This window comes from Halyomorpha halys, unplaced genomic scaffold (assembly GCF_000696795.3).
Source record: "Halyomorpha halys isolate HHAL.00 unplaced genomic scaffold, Hhal_1.1 Scaffold1421.1, whole genome shotgun sequence".
In the NCBI taxonomy this organism is placed as follows: Eukaryota; Metazoa; Arthropoda; class Insecta; order Hemiptera; family Pentatomidae; genus Halyomorpha; species Halyomorpha halys.
Window position 1 is genome coordinate 403,577 of NW_027112482.1, and position 21,106 is coordinate 424,682.

A 21,106-nucleotide genomic window follows, 5' to 3' on the forward strand; every position below is an offset into this window, starting at 1 on the left:
TTTTCGGCAGGAAATAATAATAAGTTATTACTATAATTTATAAGAATAAGTTATTATTATATGTTATTGTTATATGTGTGAATGCCAAAAGAAAGTTTTTCTGTAGCATTAACTTAAAAAAAGCGAAAGTTAACGTTAAGCGAAATACCAAAAGATAATTAACAAGAGGAGACTTATAGTTAGGGACGTTTCGAAACTTCCCGTACTGTGGTACTGATACTTTTTGTCCAATACTTCTAATACCAACAAACTTTCCATGCGATAATTCCCGTTCGGTACGATCATAATTTCTATTCGATACTTCCTGTACCATACTTACAATATCTTACTAATTTTATTGGCCCGCTGTCCTTCTTTTTTTTTGTACCCATCCGCCTGAGCAAGACATTGGAAGTATCGATACTTTTGGAATTCTGTGGTGAGTGGCCATTTGATTTCTTAAAATTTCTAGTATCGATACCGATATCGGAAGTGTTTATACATCCTTTACTATCGGGTACTCACTTTAATTAAAGTAGCGTACAGAAAAAGGTATCAATAGTTTGCTTCCATCGCCTCATCTCTATGTATGTGTCTTCTCTCGCATTCCTGCCTCCTTCGTCTCCTCTTCTTCCTCCTCTCAATTTCCAATTAGGATGTTTCGCTTTGAGGCAAAAATTATCTTCTCGCATCAGGGATTGTAAATATTGTTGAGTTCCGAGGATCATTAAGGAATGACGTACTTGCCAAATCTTAAAACAGTCTGTCCTTTAGTATCGGGAAAAAGTTGCGCATATTGGATGGGTGAAATTTTTTAAGATGACTTAATTTCTTCGTATCTTGAAACCTAAATAAGGTTTCATCGTGGGTTCCAAACCCCTTCTCAATTGCCGATCAATATTTACTTACAAACCTCAGTTAAAAACGTTAGTAGATCAGCATTTATCCATAAATCCCAAATTAACCCAAAATTCACCACTTTCTCTAAATAGTATCTAATATTTCGTGACTCTGCAACCCCATAATCGATCAAATCTTTGTTTCTAGTACAATTTTGATATTAAGATCCCTGACCAAGAGACCAGCGATTCATAACAATCAAATCCTATGATCGATAGTATTTCTAGTAGACCTAACAGTTAAAACATTTGGCAATTTTTTAACCAATAGAAGGGCCTGTTACAAATTTGTTTGACTGTTAGTGTTCTCAATCTCGGTTTGTGCTTTTAGAAGTTGCGATGCTCTTTATAAAGAAAATAAAAAATAGTCCTTTCAGCAGTTACCCTGACCAGTGCTCCCTTACTCCTGGGATCCATAAATTAAGACGATTAAAAAATAAACTTAGATCCGATTATGAGGTATGACAGTCAAGAAAGATTTAGTAGTTTATCACGGATGTTGATAGAAACTAAAATAACTTAAATAAATAGCTTTTAAAAAAGTAATTCATGATTCTGCTGATCAAAAGTCAAGAAAAGTATCTCTTGTAAATGTTTAATTTTTCATTTTAATGTTGTTACTTTTCAAATAGTATATAAATTAATGTTTTTCACTAACGAGTTAATAACCTAAAGTTGTTCAGAAAATAATTTGAAGCACTCTCTCTAATCTACGTACCTTAAAGAGCTCAGGGCCTCCACTTGGATAAAGGCTATCCTGTTTGGTATCCCATTTTTCCCATTTGGATTACGGCTGCCTAAAAGATCTGTACATTTCAGTAGGTAAGAGTTGTGTCTGAAGAGATTTGTTTTATTAGATTCATCTTCGTGGTCCTAAATCACTCCCATATCTTCATTTGGTATGCCGAGTTAAAGTGGCTTTACACTTTTTTCGACGAAAATACTTCTCCTAATTGTATTTCTTTTCCGAAGCTTTACATCCAAAAAGTCTCCCTAAATCCTTTATTTCTTTCCTCCCTGTTTCTATCCCACTCCTTAAACACAAAATCCCACCCTAAACTGTAGTATAATCCATCTCATTGAACAGTTTACTTTAAAAAATCTTTTTTCATCCTTGCTAACTCGTTTTGGAATTTCTTACCCCCTTATCTGTTCGCAAGACCTCATCATTAGCATCATTTAAATATGAATTATTTCTTCACTTCAACTATCAATCCACTTCCTGAACATAATGATAGAGCTAGATGTATGTTAATTTTTTTTTTTTATCTAATAGTCAATTATTTTGTGTAAGTATTTATAGATATTAATTTTGGAATTTAGGTATTTTCGTTCATTTCACATTTGTGTCATTTATTTCATGCTTTTATTAATTATGTTACTATTTTGAATTGTTATAAGCCAGGAAAATAACATTCTAGATGAACATAGTTATAATTCTAAGGAAATTAAATTTCCTCAAATAAAATTACTTTTCAGTTAAATTCTCAATTCTACTATTCAATTAAATTCATTTCTTGATCAATTACAAAGCCATTATTGAAAATAATAAATCATAGCATTTACATGTACCAAATCCAACTCGTTATATCTTTGCTAATTATGGTCCGATTTCAATGTTTCAGTTTTAATCGGCATACGAAAAGTTAAAAGCGTTTAGTGAGAAGACAGGAAAGTTCCATTACAATCGTTTGAGGTTTTTTGGGCTATAATCTATAAAAAATAGGTTGCGCTCAAACGTTTCCGCGTTTCTTTAATATAGCTCCTTAAATTTTGAGTGGCATTAATTTTTTTTTTCTTGGTCGATTATAAAACGCTGCTTTTCTTTAATAATGGTATATTTAACAAAACATGTTTTGTTTTTATTTTGAATTTGACGTATTCAAAAGATAGTAGATTGGAGTTATTTTCTCTACTACGGCCCTCCAACAAACCATCCTTTGGCTTGTGATCAAAGAATTGTCACAAAGTTACTCCATTCAACCATACAATCTATGAAAATCATAACATAGAAAATAGAAAAAAACAAGCGAGATGATAGAAAAATGGTAGCGGTCTAGAAATGTATAAAATTAGAAGAAAAACTATTTATTAGTAACCCACGTTTTGCCCCACTTTACAGGGCTTCATCAGGGTTGTTCTTAAACAAGAAATGAGGGTGAGCAATCAACATGGACGGTCAACTAATTATCTTCCAATAAAAAAATATTTTTGTCAGCTGTGCCACTATTGTAGCAAAGCAGCTTAAGGTTCCTTGATGAAAATAATACAACTAAAATTTAATATGATATACACGTCCAGTGCGTTTCTTAGTGCAAGTCTGTATGGCCTATAGTCGAACGTTTGTAGTCTTATTCTGACCCTCTCAATGTCCAATTATAATTTCCTTCTTACTGGTACAAAAATTGTATGAATATTTTTCCCTCTGTTCTGGACACAGTGTTTTCCTTTCTTGCCTTTATAAAATGAATTATATGTGGGCCAGACTCTATTTTTGGTTTTAATGTGACTAAAATGTTGGTATTGCATATTTTTCTAAATTTTCATAAGAGTGAATTATAATTTACATTTTTTAATTACTGCCCCCCCCCCCATTCTACTTTGAATATAAAGACTAAACTTGGAATCTATGATTTTATAGTTGAATAAATTAGCATTAGTAAAAAATAAAATTTTCTGATCGTAAACAACATGGCATAAAAACTTTTTCAATCAAAAATAGATTTTAATATTTTTATAACCTTACAGCTTATACCAATGGCAGTGAAATTTAAATCTGGTTATATTAAGTATAGGAAGGTTTAAGAAGTTGCATATTTTTGACTTTTCTGTTGTTTAAGTTCTTGTCAAATATTTTTTAATTATTTACGGTACGTTGGTTCACTAAGTGTCTATTAACTTGGTATTTATTTTACAATTAATTTTATGTTGTTTGATTTGTAAAGAGGTTCATATTTGTTATTCTTATTTAATTTTTTTTATGTGGTAGGCCATGGCTGTACAACAGTTTTGCTTAAGATGGAATAATCATCAACCAAATTTCATTTCAGTATTTACGAATTTATTAACTAATGAAACATTAGTTGATGTTACTTTAGCTGCAGAAGGTAAACAGCTTCAAGCCCATAAAGTTGTTTTATCAGCTTGTAGCACTTATTTTCAGGTAATATAATATTGAATTGGAAATTTTATATTTCTGGTTTATGTTATTGTTATGTTTCTTGTTTACATTACGTTTATATCAATCATTATTTGTTGTTTATTTTTTTAATAAAATTTTGTATCTTTTATCACGTAGTCGTATGTTAATATTTTTTATTCTATTACTTTTCGTTATAACTACTGTCTATGGTTTGAAGGTAGTCCTTAGTTCAGTTTTAAACAATTGCAAGTTACTACTACTTGATTTTACAATAATCATCCTTATTTTGAATATAATAAGTTGTCAATAGCTAACAGGTCTTCTATGAAGCAGTACATTCATGTTTAATACCACTAAATTTATTATATAGTAAATCTTTAGTAGCTTCAGGTCATCGTGTTTACCTATCATTAAATTTGTTTACTCTTCAAACTATATTTTCTAAGTCATTTAAAATGAGTAGCAGTAATTTTTACTCACATTCATTTTTTTGATCTTTATTTCACTAAATGATTACCATTTAGTTTTCTGATGACTATACTTTTTCATTGTTATTCTGTCCTTATCAAGATCAATCATATTTAAGAAATTGGGCTGTAAGATATATCTTATTTTTGTTTTCTAACTGAAACTTGGGTTTTGTTAAAATTTAGGATAGATATTTAGACATGACAATGCTCAATTGATTTTGTGGTAATTTTTATTTATTTATTAAATTATTTTTAATTGTGAAATTAGTTGTTGATTCTAATTTATTCCAGCTGCTGTTTTTTAAAATAATTTTTACAAATGTCATATACATACTAGTGAAAATTGATATTTCGATAATATTATATTTCATTTCATCTAAGCAAACATTCAGTTGTAATAAATTATCATTTACATTGTTAGTTATTATTTATTCCACTTGATCAGAGGTAGTAAATTTGAAATGTTTGTGAATATTTATTGATGCATTCAGTATATTTTTCTCTTTGATTTATTCTCATTTTAAACCAGCTCATGAAGTGTTCCAACAAAATTAAAATTCTAGCAGTTAAATCTTAAATATGCATCTGATTTGTAATGTTTTACACATTGTTTGTTTTTAGTGGATTATTAAATATATTGCTCCAGATATTTTAAATTTTACAAATTTATATAATAAATTTATTTGTTACTATTTCTGAATATTTCAAACAATACTACAAACATTGATAATAAAGTGCACACCCATTACCCAAAATATCAACACGCACTTTTCAAGATTATAAAAAGGAATTAATTACAAGCTAGATTATTAAGAACACTTTTTAAGTTAATCTTATTTGATTATCTCTTATGATTTCTTGATTATTCAAGGGTACAGTTTTTGTTATAATCAAACAATAAAAATGGAACTTGGAACTAATATATTGGAATATAACTAATAATATTTTGGAACTAACATAATTATTCTTTTAATTTTTTTTTATAACCCCAAAAGTTTAGTTGAGTCAAAGGTGATTTTGATTTATGTAGTGAATATAAAAAGGTCAATATTTTCGTTTATACTACCAGTTCTGTTTTTTTTTTTTTTTTTATATTGAATTTCAGTCAATTTTGTTTCTGAATATTCTTTTGCCTGTTCTTGAATTATTGCAGTTTGTGTGAAAGTATTAGTATTTCCCACTATTAAGTTGGTTGGGAGTGCAGCCAATACAGAACATTCCATAGCTTTAAAACGTCTTTTAAAGTGTATGGGTATTTCAGCCTAACTTAGAGGCCTTCATCAGGGCTAAGCAAAGCAATATACCATGAAATTATGAAAACGACGAAGAATAAGTAGACAAAAAATTTATACTACATTGGAGAATATGAAAATAATTCCATAATATACCTTGAAAATATGAAAATTGTATTAAATTAGAGATCAAAGTTTTTTACTTTCAGTATCAGATTTATTCTTTTATAATCCTGACATGGTCAAGGTTTTAGGGTTAATCTTCCCCACATTCTGTAGCATCTTACTAAAAATTAAAATTCTATTCCTGTTGTCATATTCTCTTAAAATTCTTTCATTAATTTTGTTTTTAAATTTATTATCAGAAGCTTAGGTTATTGACCAACAAAGAAGAAAAACTAGTAGTTTGATATATGATTATTAATATTATATATGAAAATTTGAATCTGTTGAAATAACAACAGACAATTGTAATAATAGAAATGAACAAAAGGTGATCATTTAAGTGTAATGATTAAGAGTTACTTACAACTTACCTTCAGATCCTCTTAAAGATCTTAGAACTTTTACAAATATCTAAAAGACCCTACTCCTCTGGAGCACAACTTCAACATTGTACACCACACCCCATTGTTCCTTTCCAACCTCTGATTCCTGTTGAATCTGCATATCAAAAAATATTTATGATATTTGTAAAATAACTTTTAGTTTGTGTCCTTGTCTCAAAATGAAAGTATTGTTTTACTTTGCCCTGTTGTAGGTCTAACACTTAGATATTGGCTTAAATATTGGTACACATAAGAAGTTTTACAACTGCTGACAAGTGCTTTCTTTCTTGATGAACCACTTACCAACTTCTCTTTGAGTATATGTACATTCAACAATATCTCTTCCATTATTAAGATTTCCGTTCCAAACTGATGCTAAATTATCATTAATGTTTACTGAAAAGATCAATGTAAAAAACACAACTATTTAGTAGACATGTTTAGGGTTGTATGTGTAATGTACAGTTATAAATTATTCCTAACTAAATTTAAGTTTTCAAGATGACTGCTTCTTCTTTGACTGTCCAAAATTCAGTAGTGTTTTACTATTGCTTATTCAATAAACCTAAAGAATAAAATTTAATAAATCATAAGTTACATAAATTATAATTAAAACATTCATTTTATATATATATATTTTTTTTAGGCTCTTTTTACTTCAAATCCATGTCAACATCCAATTGTTATCCTTAAAGATATAAAATATAATGATCTTAAAACAATGGTAGATTTTATGTATTATGGAGAAGTGAATGTTTCACAGGATCAGCTACCTGCAATTTTAAAGGTAATTATTTAATTACTATTAAAATATGATTTTTTATAATAAGCTTCATTACATGTACCAATTTCTGTATTCATTATATTGCTTGTATTTTGACTCTTCAAGTCGAATATCCATTTAAATTCCTCAAATAAAACAAAATAGACTATCATTAAGTATATCATTATCTAATTTGTTTTATTTAATAAAGGAAAATTTTAATTAAAAATTAAATGCAGACAATATTAATAGTAATTATGATTATGATTATTGAACATTTTGGTGAGAGAAAATGGAATAAGCAATTTTTTCAAAATGAGATCAGCGATGGTACGTACATTAAAGGGAAAGGTTTGGAATTGTTGAGGAAAATAAAGGTTATTTGGAATCAAAACTGAAGTATCATTTAGAATTTAAAATACTGATCTAACTTTATTAAGTTAAAAATCTTCCTCATAATATTTTTATGATATAATGCTATTTATTTACGTTATACGTAATGTAAGGTTAGGATTTAAGGTTAAGGCATTTGTTTCTTTTTGAGATATGTATATTAAATTTGAAAATTGATATTTTATTAGCAGTTTAATTTTACTCCCACAATTTTTTTCTCTCAAAATTATTGTCAAAATGGAGGTTAACTTTTGTTTGGAGTTTACATGTTTTTGAGTGTATATTTTACTCATTCACGTAAATGTAGGTAGCTAGTTTGACTATGGGTAGCACAGTTACTGTTTGCTATTGTTATTTACCCCTTTGCTAAATGAACCTGGTTCCAAATCCTAATTGGCTTAGCTTACTAATTATATTCCAAGGAATAATGAGTTGGCTTTCACAGTATGGGAACTGTTGTCTGACAAACATTTCATTTTCCTATGAAAATTTAGCAAAAAAATTAGTGAGGGTATGAATAAGTTATATATATTGTGTTGATAACACTTTTTTCAAGAATATCATTAGGTTGAGTATCAGGAGTTTACTAGTGTCCGCCCTTTAGGCCTTTTGTAGGCTGTTTTAGAAGTTATTCCCATACAGTTTTGAAATTGAACAAACTCCTGGGCGGCTTCCTAGGAGAGGTGATCCTAGGGTGTTTACTGTATATAACTACTGTCTATGGTGTGGGAGTGTTTTAGATAAGTGTACTGTCCAAGAGTTAGTGTAAGTTTGTACCTTCAACCTGGAGTACTAGCAGCTGATTGCGGTACAATCTCCGGGAGGTAGGATCGCCACCTCCTTGTACAAAAAGGAGAACTAAGATTGCACTTCTAAAGTTTTTGTTAATCCCTCAAATAGACTTTGTAGCACTACTCCATTTCATAGCCACTTGAATTGGTTCTATAGAATCTGAATGTATCTCGCCTTGAATTCTCAGAAACTCATAACTTTGCTACCTAAACCCCATCTGCCTTTCCTGTCATGAACCTGCTACTAATTGATCAGGGTCTTAAATAGAATCTAAAGCCAAAGTTTTACTTTCTCGCTCAGAGCTAAGATAAACTTTCTATGACGTATCAGTGTCAAGATCTTCCTTTTCGTACTCTGATAAAAACTAATGCCAAATGCTGTGACTTTTATTTTGGAATTAAAAAAATAATATTTAAATTTTTAATATCTCACTTTTACGATATCATATTGAAATATTAATTACTTACTTAGTTAAAGGAATAAAATTTTGTATTTTTTAATTTGTTTTTCAGACAGCAGAAACATTAAAAGTAAAGGGGCTTGCAGAAATGCCTGAGCAGTTGTCTCTGAGTAAGTCTGTTAGCCAGTCCTCTGAAAAAGCTGAATCGCCATCCCCTATTTCACCATCAGTCCTTAGGCGCAAAAGATTAAGAAAGTCATCTACTGGCTCCGGTTCAGAACAAACTAGTGAAGAAACTGCTGCTAGTGGTAGCGGTAGTACAGATATTATTCCTTCTTCTCCTGTTAAGCATGAACCAGAAGAAGCTGTTTTAAGACATGAACCAAGTACTGAATCAGAAACTAGAGAAGGTTCTCATAGTTTTGAAGATGATAATTTTCCATCTGTGAGTTATTATTTACTTTAGAGATGATTTTGTTTATGATTATTTACCAAATTATTACAATGATAAGACAGTTAAACTTTTTTCTCATAGTAATTTTCTGCCTGGTGTTTGTTTAATTGTTCTGTGTCAAGTTTGTAATAGCTAGGCATTCCTGCATGACTTACTGGAAAAAAAAATGTTTATATGTTGTATACTGTTTTTATTGTTATTATTAAAAGAAAATAAGTAGCTCTCACACTTTTACAAATACATGATGTTGGTTGTAACAATTATTCTTGGTTGTAATGAATAGGATTAATAATTTTAAACTGTCCTATGCTTATTGAGTTCTTTCTAATACTACTAATTCAGCTACTTTCTTCCTCTGTCACTGCAGTAAACTTATACCAGTTTATATTTTGTCCTTTGCTTACTGAATAATACTGGACTGTGTTTAATCAATGAAATTATAATGATCTGATAGTAGGAATTTATAAATGTGTAACTAATGTAAAAGAAGATGGATATCATCCTGCTAGTGAAGAAGGAAAATCAAAATCATTTAGGACAACCACAGACGCATATATGTAGATGACTATGTGCAGCTTTCTTTAGAGTTGATTTGGCACTTCACAACTATTGAAATAACTTCTGGAGCTGTTTGCTTTGTACTGTTCCAAAACCTTGACATCTGCAGTCATCTTGTGGACCACGTCACAGCTGAAGATGAATTTATGGTCAAGTTCATTCAATTAGAATGATAAATATATAGCTTTCAAAGTTGAGTGCACATTGTTTAAAATACTTTACAAGTTAACTAAAGGCTATAAAATTTGGCTTTATATGTGTGTACACATTTTTATCAAGCAGGTCATGACATAAGTCACTTTTATAGGAACAGGACTTGACTTAAATACGATGACCACTTGTCATGAAACATGAACTCATCTTCTTAAAGATATGCAGATGGGCGAATTGGGGAAGATCTGCTGGCAACTATTTTTTAGGTTCCTAAATGTTCATTCACTTTTTATTTCTTCATGAAGAACAAACAATTAGTGCCAACTTTTTTGTATCAAAAAAACCATTTAGAGAATTAAAAGATGTTGTTTTCCTGTTTTAGAATATTTATTTTCTTACCTTTCAGTAAAAATTGTTAATCAAAGGAAGACAACATTTTTTTAAATTATTTTAATCTAGGTACTCGTAACATAAAAAACAATAATTTAAGGAGTTACTACCAGAAAAATACTGATTGATAATGAACATTTGAAGAACTTTATGCTTTCTTCTGGAAGAACTTCACCTCTCTGCAGAGTCTTGAACCTGCCTTTGAAAGGTATTGTAAGATCAGTGTTTTGATGATGATATAAAAATCATAATTGGTTCACTGCATAACCTGATTTTGTTAGGTAACAGTCCAAGTTAGATCACATTGTTAACCAAATCGCAGTGTTTATAAATAAATATAAGTAAGAAATACTAACATTAACATTAAGTTATGTTCATAACTTGACTCATTAGTTTCTTAGATATTATTCAATTTATATTTACATACCAATTAACTCACTTATTCTCATATTATATGATTATTTCCCATATACTTCTGTTTTTTATGTATTTTGAAGTGCATTTTGTGATTTCTTAATTAGAGTTTAAAATTTTTAGAGGACTGTCTCAGAGGAAACAACTGAGTCTAATATCAGGTGGAGCTCAACTGAAGAAAATCGCCCTGGACCTTCCCAGCCACCTCCCCAAGGTATTGCATTATTAACTTAGTGGCCTTTGTCTTCTGGCAACACTTAAATTGCTTTCAACATTGATCTTTGCTATATAATTTAGTGGAACAGTGACCTTTTTCCATTATATTAGTATTGTATTATGGCTTGAAATTTATACTTGATTAAAGTTATAGATTTAGTAAGGGGTAAATATTTTAGATTGAGTGTTTAGTAGGTAAACTACCTGAGATGGCATTGTTAGGAGAGAGGGAGAGAGTGGTATGCATTGATAAATTTAAGATTATATATGTATGTGTTAACTATTTCAATCTTTGTCTTTTTATCATCTTTTAATTTATTTAGCTTGAATATGTCTTCTACCTCTTTATCAAATTTACATTATTTATTTTTTTCTTTATTGATTAATAGCTAAGTTTTGCTTCAGTTTTTCAAAACATTTCTAATGCTTTTATTATCCACCATTGTATATTTATAAATAATTTGCAACCATAAAAATTAAATTCTGTGTTGACTAATATCCATTGAAAATCTTTGAGAAACTTCTGCTGTACCCTCTTTGTTCAATTTTCTGGTATTATTATTTGTATCTCTCTGAATTATATTGTTCTTACTGGAAGATTAGTGTTCTTTAAAACTATTACGCATTCACTTATTTTTCATATTATCAAATAAAGAATTATTTTGTATGCTTTGGAAGTGGGTTTTTTCTTAACTGATTATATGCACCTTTTTGTTATAAAAGATTTAACTTTGTTAATAGCTATTACTGTTGGAAATTGGAGAATTATATTGATAAAATGTCAATAATCTGTCGGTTTAAACTTAAAAATTAGCATAATGCAGTAATAATTTCTTGTTTTTTGAGGGTGTAACATCTTAATTAATTCATTTCAAAGCTGAATTCACGGATTACTTATTTTCTAATCAGAGAGAAGGTGGTCGTGATGTTTTACATAGATTCACTATGTTTTATTTTGACCAATCCTGACCTGATTCAAATCAACTAATAACAATTTCTAATGCTTTTAACTGTAATATAAGCTCTAAAATATGTTATGTGTTATTGTCCAATAATACAATTGGTTAATTCCTTATAATTAATTATCAATTCTGAATTTCTAAATCCTTTACTGGTTATTTTTTTATAATTTAAAGTCCCCGGAAATATAATATTTTATTTTTAGATCATACTAATAACACTTTCATTCAAGTTATTTTCTTATTATTTTAATATGAATGGTCTTCAAGCATGACATATGCTTATAATTCTACACTTGGTTTATGAAAACAAATGATATACTTTTCCGTTTAATGTGTTTAAAAGATACATCTTCTAATCTGACGACTCAATCCCCCAATTTCGACTCAAATCTGTTGTCCGGATACTTCTTGGAGTGTCCTACAGAAAAATAGATTTTAATGCTGTTGATAGTATTCTAAAAAAGGAGTAGAAATAAAGTTTAAAAAACTATGTTTCTCTTTGATATCTAATAGGTAAAATTAGTTGAATAACCACTGGTAATGAGGGGTATTTTTTTGAATTTGTTTGATCTTCCCAATTGTAAATAATTCATTCAAATCATTTTTGGAAATTTGTATCATTGCTATCTATTTCAGTCTGTTTTATATTAAACATCTTTAATTTCTTTATTGTCAATCAATAACTACATTCAGCCATTTGTTTATATATTGGTTAATTAGATTAATTATGAACTTAAAATTGATGCATATTAGTCATAAAATTGATACTTTTAGCAATCTTTGATCTACATAATCTCTAAGTCTCTAATCTAATTTGTTCTTTGCATACCTTACACATTTTTTGATATCTGCTAACACAACTGTCTCTCCATCTTCCCTACATGCCTAAATCTAACAGGACTGTTATCACTCACCCTTTCTGCTATCCCCTCCGATTCTATTTTATGCTAATGTTTCAACTATTTTTATCTCCAAAAGAAATATTTTCTGGTCAATAGTTTATTTCCTAAATTGTATTTCTTCATGATGAATCATTGCATTGGCTTAACCACTACTATTTTGGGCCTAGGATTCAGTAATGCCCCTCCTTGTAGATTGAACCACTATCTTTTATAGTCTAATTTTTATTGAAAGAATAACAAATTTATTTGTAATTAACTTGGCATTTTCCTGGATCATGCTGTTAAAAATATTTTCAAATCATCTTGTCAATGAAATTTTAATTTATTGAATAATATTCAGTTATGTAAGGCTATTATATTTCACCTAGAGGTTCCCTTACTTTTACCATTTGATATTCATCAAATATTGGATAAGCAAAACAAATATAAGTGAGGGTTGTTTATACAAAGATAGGTGAGTTAGCATTGTTTTTGTTCGTTTATTTTTATTTAATGGCTTGTCACAAATGCCATTCATTCCTTATTTATTTAAGTTTCTATTTATCTTTTTTTTTTTCTCTGTTCAATGTTATATTTATTGGAGTAAATTTTGTGATTTCAAAAATTAAAATACTAATTTTATTCTTTTTTATCATCATCTCCAAGGGGTTTTGGGCTTAACTCTAAGCTATTGAGGTGTGACCTGAAATATGGACATTCCTCGATGATAATACTGAAATTTCGTAGGTGTTTATTTTGTTAAGAGGAATGATTGAAACTTGTGTGACTCATTTTCAGTCTAGTCAGTATGACATTTACGTAGGTACTCCTGGACTTGACATCTTTCTTAATAATTTTAGTTAACTTAACTCCTTGAGCTTTGAGTACACAAAGACTGCCATACAGCTTTGATTTTATTTTCAAGAAGTTTGCTCATTTCTGATTGAGTTAAAATTGCTTTACCTTGTCCCGGGAACACGAGTGCTTCTTGACTTGTGAATGTGACTTGGAACCCATAAATTCAGTTACATACCCAGATTTTGCAGAGTGTTTAGATAGAAATGGATGCAGGAAGTTTTTGGATATTCTGATTTCAGACAATCTAAGCCTTTTAACAAGCTTAGTGAATCTGTCATTATTTTTACATAAATAATAGGGTTTGTTCAGCAGTGAATATGTTACATAATTTACGGAGTTAAATTTTGTACGTTGAATCGTTTGTTACCAAAGATATAGAATTCCAGCATATTTGAAGAAGGCAAGAAAAGTGAATTTTATATTCAGTTGGTTTGGTGTTTTTTTAAAGAGTATTTAGAGGGATCTAGAATTGTTTTAGGATGGTTTTTTGTCAGCTGTTATCATAATCTCTCTGACAACAGAAGTCCATTCGGATTCCAGCTTAGCAAGCATACTAAGGGTGAGCCAAACTGTAGATCTATTTTTGAGCTTATTAATGGCTGATAAAGTTTAAGTAGGCTATTTACATCGGCACTCCAGGAAGTACTGCTTAGTAAGTGAATCATGTTTGGTTTTTAGTTCAGAGATATGATATTGCCAAGTAAGTCTTCTATCAAAGCTTAGATCTAAAAATCAATTGTGATCTGTGTGTGGTATTAGAGAGTTTCCTAGAAAGAGATCGGGTGACTGAGGTGTGTTTCATTCACCATTGAATTGGAGGCATTCTGTCTTGTCTATGGAGAATTGAATGTTTATATTATATGACCAATTTTTTATCCTGTTTATTGTGTCTTGTAATTAAAGCTGAATATCTTGAATACTTCCTGATTGATAAAAGATTGCCAGATTATTGGCGGAGACAAATTGCTTATCTTCCATAGGCAAATTGAGTTCTAATCCATATAATATAATGATTTATATTGTTAAATGATTTCAACATAATAAAGAAGAGAGCTATCATTTGTTGCTCATTAATAAATGCATAATGCACTTCTGTGTCCAATGTTTTCATGCATACTATAGATATTTACATACCTATTTATTTCTTTTTGAAATCCTGATTGGCATGGTGGTATCAGGTTACATTTTTTTTTGGTCCACATTTATCTTTTATTGACCTTTATTTTGCTGTCACAACTTGTTAAAAAGATTTGGCAGTAGCTTGATGGGTTGTGGTTATCTTTTCTGATTTTTAGAATTGGAATGACTACTGAATCGTGTCAGATATTCGGTAATTTTCTGGTGTGCTGAACGTGATTGTAATAGTCAAGTAACCATTGTTTTGTGCTGATTAAAAGATTTTGAATCATGTCATAGTTTAGATGGTCAGGACTGGGAGAGGAACCTTTTACAGTATTCAATATATTATTTAGTTCCCAGATTGTAAATTGTACATTGCAGTATGAGATTGTATCGTCTGTACTGTTTTGAAATTCTATTTCCTTCCAGAATGCTATTTCGGTGAGAGTCATATAATTCAGAAATGTATTTGAAATGATTCAGCTGTCTGTTGACTAATATGATCAAGCAGGCTCAAAAGGGTTTGGTTGTAAGTTTTTGTATTTTGTTTCAAACAATAGCGGAACTTGCAGAAGCCTTTATACTGCTAATAAATTTTTTTTCAGGATTTGGTTTTGCATTGATTGAATGTTTTCCTATAAATTGGTCTCTGAGAAAGTGAAATTTAGGTGAATTATAGCTACCGCTTGAAAATGAATGTTAATTGTTTAATTCGGAATATATAGACTCAGGTGTATGGCGAGAAGGATTCCGTGATGACCATGGTTTCGACTAGGACCATCTTTTCTTTAAATTTAAAAATAAATTAAAGGCTCCCCTGTGTGTCACAGTATAAAATAGAATAAAAATGAAAATTAATATTAGAGGAAATGTAAATTATAAATTTAACGCGATATTAAAAAGGCTTAGGTGTTGGAGACATATAGCAAAGAAGTACTATTGATCTCGCTGATCGAAGTGACAAACTCCCATCCACCTACCTTGTAGTATGGAAAAGAATTGCATTACTTTTGTCCTTTATTATTCCATTTTCATTGAATATGTGGTATATTGTGTTAAATAAATTCAATATATTTCAGTTTCATTATTTATATATTAAGTTTTATATATGTATCACAAGCTGCTACCTAGTCAATGTGACAACACTCTGTTTATGAAACTCCTTCATCACTCTTTTCTAAGTGTCGAACCATAAGGAGTAACATGAATAGCCATAAGTATTTTATACCCTTCTAAACCTCTTTAATCTTGACTAATTTTGGACTAACGTATCTATTAAGCTAAATTCAAATTTAATTTATACTGAAGAGACTAGATTGAAGATTTTCTTTATAAACATTCTTATTAAATGAATTTATGAATCTTATGACCAGTAAGACATAAATGAAAATAAAGCCCTTTGAATCTAATGTTAAATTGTCTGAAGTTAACTTATATAGTGTCAATTCAATTCTTCTAGTGTTCTATCTTTTTATTGACATGAAATAATAGAAAATTGTCATTAAAATTATCTTAATAATGTAATGAAAATATCTAAATTAATTGATTCTGCATAAAATTCTGATGGATATCTTATGTGGTATTCTGATATAATTCTGGTTTAATTATGTGTTCACTAGGAGTAATCTGTTTTAGTAATATTTCTTTTGATAATTTTATGCATGAGAACTTTGGTATCAGTATTAATTATTCCTTCTATTTTAACTAATATATATGTATAATAATATATGATGAATGATTTAGTTTTTTTTTTACAATGAACACATTTGAGTTTTGATTAAAGCCATGACAGACTGACTAAACTTTTTTCAAGACTGAAGTAATTATTATTTCCTATACCTTATCTTAAAAATGTCCTTTTTTTATTCCTACCACCTGTCTAAAATCTCATTCGTCATGTATCCATACAAAGAGGCTAGGTACACTAAGGACTCATTTTGCACCTTTTTTATTTTATTATTATTTTTTTTTTAATGTTTATTGACCACAAACAATCATTCTTTGACCTCTAACATGAATTTATTTTAACAATTTTCTTTTCTTTTTACTACAATGTATATAATTTTAAGCGAATTCATTTGATCAAGTATGGTGTATTTCCAGTGGATCTAATTTATAGTGTTTTATGTTTTCTTTTTTAATTTTCTTGTTAAATGTTCTGCCTTAATGTTTCACTGGAGATCCATCATTGCAATTGTGATTGAATGAAATTAAATTCTAGCCCTTTGAATGTGCATGTCGTTTGAGAGTAAATAGGTGGTTTTCCTTTCCTAACATATTGTGGTTCCCCGGGTTAGGATGGCCGTTCACTACTGATGGACAGTTGGGTCTACCCACAACAGATTGGCCTGTGTATCAAAGGAGAAAGCGGTCAACCAACCCTCAGCAGGATGAGAACTTCATTGCAGCACTTGAAGCAGTGAGGACTGGTGGTCTTGGATTTTGCAAGGCTGCAAAAATTTATGGTGTAAACAACCGAACTCTTTGGTTAGAATATAAGAAAAGAGGGTACCCTATTACTAGACCAAGTAGTAGATCGCGCTCTTCTCTCGATCATGCTTGCTCTGTTCAGAAAATAAAATTACCTCCACTTCCTCCACCTCAGCAACAAATTTCTCAAGATAATTCTCTATCAACGCCTTTTGATTACCCATTATATAATTTTAGCACTTTATGACAACAACCCCCCTTAGATATAGCTAAAAGTAACATGTTCCTTGCTGAAGCATTCATGCAATGAAAGTAACAGAAAGAACATTTATGTTCACATTATTTTTTGGAATTTCTAATTGATTCACATTTTCATATACCCATGTTCGATATGAAGTGGTTGGAATTGGATAATCTTCGATATAAAATAAAAAAATGTTAAGTTGATAATTATAAAATAAATTATATTTGATTACTTAATCTTTTACTAGATGTATCCAATTCAATTTAAAATTACAAAGTTCTGTAATGAGTATTATTTCACTCTTATAAATATTTCATGTTTATATTTTATATTAAATTCTTTAATGATGATTATCATAAACTAAATTAACAATTGTATAGATAAAGGTAATGTATGATGATAAACAATTGTAAATTAAATATTTATATACTGTAATTATGTAAATATATTTATTTATTTCTCATTACTGTTGACTAATTCTTCATGTGAAGATAATGTAAATATTATGTACCAATTTTTATTTTATGAGTTTTCTTCATCTTAAAAAGAATGATTTTCATACCTGGCTCATATAGTGGAAGCTTAGTAATCATACACGAATAAATATTAGTGTATATAATTTTATGTTTGTTTTCAAGTTAATTTAATTTTTTTTTGTTGATCACATAGGATCATAATGGTTTAAGCTGGTGATGTAAATGTTAGCATTAAAGAAACTAATCTTTATTTATGTCATGGTGTATATAATCTGCAACCTCATACATGTAAAATAAGTTTAATGGAAGTATGACTAGTTTTATATGAAATCATTTAAAAAAAAAAAAAAAAAAGAAAGAGTTCATTAAATTAATAAACTAAAATAGTTCATTATTTTCCTGATATCATAAATTTAATTAGATTAGTTCGTGTTACTGTTTCAAAAGTTTTATTGGGATGGAAGCACATATGAAATATTTTAGTTCTTTGAAACTAGTTTTTTCATATTTAAATATTAGGAATTCTGATTTCACATGTTCATTGGAAAAATAAACTATTAGTTTTTTTTTTTATTTGATTAGTTTGTTATTTTTATGAAGATTAGACTATTTTTTCAGGAAACATTAACCATTAAATCATTCCGACCGTTTACATCCATTGAATTCTGTTTAGGTATTGAACATTATTAACATGTTTTATTTTATTTTCTAGGTTCTTTAAATTTTCTTTCCTAATAAAAATAATATCATGTTAAAATACTCTATTCTCTGTCATTGTCTTTTGTCTCATTATGCAATATTCTACTTTTTGTAGAGCTGATTAAGATCTATCAGGTTTTTTGAATCTTTAATGATTTAATTTGTGCTGCAAAATTTGTTTTCCTTCCCCTCTTTTTAAAATATTGTTGTGTTTATATTAGATTTAATGATCCTTTCTGTTTTTATACCTTAACTTAGTATTGAATTGCTCCCATGGTGTTAGATACTTAAGGTTCAACGAAAACAATCTTTCAATCCATTACTAGATTTACTATTTATTTAATTTATATGTATTGATGTATATTGTAGTAAAATGGAGCATTGGTTAAAATATTTTCTGGAAAATAGTGTCATGTTGGGTAAGCTCTCATTTTGAAAATAATAGTGTGTTGTTTAATTATTTTTCTCTATCGTCTGATTGGTATGACCATTGTCTATAGCAGTGATTCCCAAACTGTGCGCTGCAGCTCACCTGGGCACCACGAAATATTCAATTAAACAATTTGACAATTTTCATGGAATTTCTAATTCTCGAATTTTTGCGCCAATAATCGTGTATGCTGACAAAATTCCAAGAATTTAGCAACTTTAAAGTCTTTGATTGCTTTCTTTTCAATCCACACCTTTTGTAATGGCTATAGCATAAGCACGGCATTCCCACCCATGTTTTATTCACTAAATAGTACGAAAATAGTAAATATGTGTCTTTTAAGTTTTCACTGTTAAATGGTTAATCACTTCTAGAAAGGAAAATTTACCAATTTTTGAAGAAAGTCAAAAATTTAGAAAAAAATCTGATTATTAAGGGCACCACAGGAAAAATTCGATAATTTAGGGAGCCGCAAACCAAAAAAGATTAGTAATCTCTAGTCTATAGATTGGACTATGGGGACTTGTTTCATTGCCCTCAGGGGATTGTTTTCCTGCCTGGTTAAGGTCTAGAATAGGGTTTGGTTCACTTTGCCCAGTGCTCGAATAACGAAAGTTTGGGTTGAGTCTTGAATTTAATTTAATTAAGGTTACAAGGAATGGCTGACCACCAAACACCATGTATTTACCTTTTATAACCTGGGTTCAAGTACTGTTTTGGTAGTCTGTGTCTCTTGTTATGTAATTGAATATTGTATAAACAGATACATGTAAAAAAAAAAATTATCTAATAAGAACGAAGTTATGAAATTACCCTCCTTCATTCCCTCTATTCCATGATGAATTTTTGACCAATTACAGGTAAACCTTGACTTTAAATCCTTTGTCACTGATTGTGCTTCAAGTTAGTTTTAGATGAAAAAAAAATTAGGGCAAGTTTAATGCTTTGGATTCTTATTAATTTCCTCTGCATCTTCCAAATCATAATGGTAAGTTCTTGATTCTTTAACAATTATTAATTCTCACTATTAAGTACTTTGCATTTAATTTTAATAATCTTTCCAATAACCAAATGATTATATTACTCGATAATCCTGCTATCGTTAGTAAATCTCAAGTTTCCTTTCCTTTAGGGTACAGCTCATATAGCACTGTAGGACTTTCAAATCACTCTGGTTTTTAAAAGGTTAAATCATTTTTAAATTATACATCCATTGGTTTGTGCCTGATTTGAATTTTGATTGATAATTTGAAGGCTTGGGTGAGTTTCCAAAACATCCACTTATTTATATCTAACTAAAACCTCTTGAAGAGCTTCATATTACAAATTCCTTGAAAAATATATCACAGCTAAAATTTGTACTCCAGTACTTTTGGCTAAAACAAATTATTTTGAATCATTATTTCAAATACTTAAAATAACTAATTAATATCATATATTTAAAATAATTAAATCATTATTTGTAATTGTTTATTTGATCTTTAAACATGATTCTTCTGACAGAGTAAATTGTATTTTTACGATGTTAATCTACAAAGAAAATGCAAGCTCTTTTAAGATAAACCTTTTGTCAAAAATAAATAAATAGGTAGGACATCTTTCCAGCTCTGTAGTGAAGATCATTTTTGGTGACTTTTAACATGCATTATTTCAATATACTCAAGCACAGATTTAAACTTTATTTTATTTTTGTAGGTTTTAAAGAAATCAAAGTTTAGGTTTAATATCAATTAGTTAATATTTTGCAAGCCAGTTCCCATCAAGCCAGTTTAAACGATCATATGCATTTTATCTATTAGATATTTTTTTTTAGCATTACATTCATATCATATAATAGTTACATTTTATTGTACTTTTTATTAGACATAATTATTTGGAAACAATATTCTTTGATAAACTAATAACATGAAGTTTTTGTGATTTTCAACTGCAGTAAATTATCATTAATAATTACAATAATAAAAGGCAATTAAAGAAGGAAAATTATAAATTACTTATAATAAATTCTTCAGTTAAATTGAAATTCATTTATGATTATATGGTAATCATGTTGAAATAAGAAATTAAAAATGAAGTAGATTAATAAAACAAATGAGTATGTATAATATGTATTGATAACTTTTTTTCCTGACTGTTGTAGGTATATATTTTTTTGTCAGTCTTGAGGATCAGTCAATGATGCAACTTTATTGTTTGCATAGTCA

At 29.1% G+C, this 21,106-nt stretch overlaps 1 protein-coding gene and 1 long non-coding RNA gene across 4 annotated transcripts in view; one reads left to right on the forward strand and one right to left on the reverse strand.

Annotated features, from left to right (window-relative positions):
- The first annotated feature begins 3,647 nt into the window (after positions 1–3,647).
- Positions 3,648–21,106, forward strand: part of LOC106689638 (protein bric-a-brac 2) — a 28,597-nt gene continuing 11,138 nt past the window's right edge. The window contains exons 1-6 of one of the 3 annotated variants that reach the window (XM_014434733.2): positions 3,648–3,748; positions 3,868–4,041; positions 6,917–7,057; positions 8,731–9,063; positions 10,711–10,801; positions 16,921–18,134. In XM_014434733.2, coding sequence (XP_014290219.1) covers positions 3,871–4,041; positions 6,917–7,057; positions 8,731–9,063; positions 10,711–10,801; positions 16,921–17,300 — 1,116 coding nt within the window. In that variant the 5' untranslated portion in view covers positions 3,648–3,748; positions 3,868–3,870 and the 3' untranslated portion in view covers positions 17,301–18,134. Of the gene's footprint in view, positions 3,781–3,867; positions 4,042–6,916; positions 7,058–8,730; positions 9,064–10,710; positions 10,802–16,920; positions 18,135–21,106 lie in introns of those variants that run through there. The other 2 variants (XM_014434731.3, XM_014434732.3) reach the window with 2 other exon arrangements.
- Positions 19,838–21,106, reverse strand: part of LOC136796489 (uncharacterized) — a 16,068-nt gene continuing 14,799 nt past the window's right edge. Inside the window, exon 5 of the long non-coding RNA XR_010844199.1 lies at positions 19,838–20,278. This is a non-coding gene — a long non-coding RNA (uncharacterized lncRNA). The remainder of the gene's footprint in view (positions 20,279–21,106) is intronic.